Source organism: Austrofundulus limnaeus, unplaced genomic scaffold (genome assembly GCF_001266775.1).
Source record: "Austrofundulus limnaeus strain Quisiro unplaced genomic scaffold, Austrofundulus_limnaeus-1.0 Scaffold21, whole genome shotgun sequence".
NCBI classification, from domain to species: Eukaryota; Metazoa; Chordata; class Actinopteri; order Cyprinodontiformes; family Rivulidae; genus Austrofundulus; species Austrofundulus limnaeus.
This window is the reverse complement of record NW_013952423.1, coordinates 2,751,642-2,754,504: the sequence shown is the minus strand read 5'-3', so window position 1 is coordinate 2,754,504 and position 2,863 is coordinate 2,751,642. Positions and strand designations below refer to the sequence as shown.

Below are 2,863 nucleotides of genomic sequence, written 5' to 3'. Positions count from 1 at the left end.
GGTGGGGTCCTGAAACATCAAGGTGGGGTCCTGAAAAGATTTTTTTGAATTAATTACACTAAAAACTGACAACCAAAAACATTTTTGCCTCTGTTGTTACACAATAATAAGATTAGTGTACTTAAAATGGACATAAGTAGCCTAATAAATATTGTTACTATGCTCTTGTTTAYTGGACATGAAAACATTTTTTATCATCCGGTGACAGCTGGGGGCACGGGTCTCTGGTGCTGGTATTTTGTGGGTCAAAAGCTGAAARGTTTGGGAACCACTGCTCYATAAGAGAACCAGGAAGTTGAAACAGGAACATGGGAGGTTGCCATATATTAAAACAAATATGAAATATTGGTTTGCTTTTATTTATTTTCCTTTTTTATCCAAACAAGAGAGGATGAACTTTGTTGGCCATTCATTCATTCATTCATTCATTCATTCATTCATTCATTCATTCATTCATTCATTCATCCATCCAACCTTTTGGTTCTTCACATCCACCTGCCTGGTTCATGACTTCAAAATAAATCCATTTTTCTGTTTTTGAATCTGACGCCTGTCATCAGTAAACTGTCTGCACCTCCTCAGTGGATGTTATATAAATTAAAAGTAAAAAACAGAAACAAGCGATGCAGTTTCAAGGTTTTAAAGAGGTGAGTTTGATTCTTGTGATTGACGTTGCTCTCTGGCCAATCAGTGACCTGCAGTCTGCTGACAGTTCTTTGACTCAGAACCTTGGATGAATAAACAAACCTGAATTTTTATAGTAAGAATCTAAACGTGGCCTAATATATTTTAATATCAAATTTTTATTCTTATATTTTTTAACTTTTATCAGGGACGGGAATATTACTTCATCCCTGGCAGCTCAAAGTCACAGTTTCTTGCTGCTAACTTTGGCCCAGTTGCTGCAACATGTGGTTGGGACATAATCTTACAAAATATCAGGAAGTTTCAGAAACGGCAGCAGAGATGCTGAAGACGAGCTGMGGCAGCTTGAAGAAAGAAAAGGATCAAACTGCAGCTAAAACAGAAAGCAGCCTTTATTTGAACATGAAAAGAACAAAACAGAAAAAAAAAAAACAGCAGATATTTCCTGAAAGGGACATTTTTGCGTAGAATGCACTAAAACTGAAAATGTCCACTCACCTTAAAGGAGAAATTCCAAAGTTTCACATCCATTTCCACTTTCTGTCTTCAGGAGGAGCAGAGAGACTGATGATGATGCAAACCTGACARGAACTGGTCCAAGAACATTTACAATCTGCTTTTTTTTAACATATAAAGTTACAKAATAAAACTGAACCATAAGTCACACTGAGCTGTTTGAATTAAAGTAATGAGGCTGCTTTAATGTAGGACCAGTGGTTTATAGATGATTAAYAATGTCAAAGTTAAACCATGAAGGAGAATTGATTTAGTATTTAAAAATAAGTATGTTTTAGTAAAGGCCTCAGAGTGTGCCGTCTGAAAAACGTGCAGGTTAACGTGTCAAATGAAGTGAAAAATTACTTCATTTATTCATGACTTCACTTCCTTCCTTACATATGAACTGTAAAACCGACTTGAAGTCTATCAAAAGTCCAGCAGAGGGCAGCAGAGGACCAATCCACCTCAGAGTGGTCCTCTGCAGCAGAACAGCAGAGGTGTGGAACTATTTAAACTAGCAAAAATATTTTAAAATCAGTTCTCAGAGGAACAGGAAGTCGGTGCAAAGACCTCAGATCTGGACTGATGTGATCAACGCCACAGCGTTCTGCATCAGATGCCTGATTTTTATTTTGATTTTTTTTAACTAAAACCAGTAAATAGTTATATTAGTCAAGTTGTCAAAAAAAAAATCAAAAGTCACAGAAGAGGTTTTCTACATCTTGTTGAGATGTCAGTTCTTAAAAGGCCTCCATCTGTCATGAAAAAGATCTGTGATCTCAGTAAGTTTTGTCTGATCTAATAAAGGTTATTATTAGAGTAAAAGTTTTGATCTGGCTCTGGTTTATTTATATTCTGCTTAAGAGCAGACAAAGTTTCTTGCCTCCTTTCAAACTGGTCATCCAAAGTTCTCCAGACTTTCTGAAGGTCAGGAGGTCTGAAAGAGTTTTAGGCTCGCACAGCATCGATTCTGTCAATTTCTTTGTGACAAGGTCTAAACTAATCTTTTACGTGAGAATCAAATTATGATAGGTGAAAAGCAAATTGGTCACAAGGACACAATCTTTGTGATGACATCATCGACTCCAGCAACAGCTCTGAACTGAATCCAGTTTGTGTTTTAGARGGATTCAGCTCATTTCTCTGGAGCTGAATCCAGAGTCAGCTTCCACTTGTTTTCAATCCAAAACAGAGACATAGCTCTATTTGTTTTTGGTCAAATAAAACTCCTACATGCTGATTCAACATTAAGCCCCTCCTGAAATGACAGGTTTACATGGTTTCAAAGCTTTTTGTCACCAGCAGACGTAGAAAGTGAAAATGTGTCTCATCAGTTACTCTGAACGTTTTCTTCTTCTAAACTCTTTGTTTTAAACTGCAGATTCTCATGACACAGTGATCAAGTTCAACGGTGCACCAACCAGCTAGTAACCTAAACATTTAAGATGCAACCTAAACATTTAGGTTGCAACCTAAACATTTAAGTTGCAACCTAAACATTTAAGTTGCAACCTAAACATTTAAGTTGCAACCTAAACATTTAAGATGCAACCTAAACATTTAAGATGCAACCTAAACATTTAAGTTGCAACCTAAACATTTAAGTTGCAACCTAAACATTTAAGATGCAACCTAAATATTTAAGATGCAACCTAAATATTTAAGATGCAACCTAAGGTTGTAAGATGCAACCTAAATATTTAAGATGCAACCTAAATAT

The 2,863-nt window shown here is 36.2% G+C and overlaps 1 protein-coding gene across 1 annotated transcript in view; it reads left to right on the top strand.

The window, feature by feature from the left end:
- The first annotated feature begins 623 nt into the window (after window positions 1-623).
- Window positions 624-2,863, top strand: part of LOC106514590 (beta-galactoside alpha-2,6-sialyltransferase 1) — a 10,623-nt gene continuing 8,383 nt past the window's right edge. Inside the window, exon 1 of the mRNA XM_014003921.1 lies at window positions 624-647. Coding sequence (XP_013859375.1) covers window positions 624-647 — 24 coding nt within the window. The remainder of the gene's footprint in view (window positions 648-2,863) is intronic.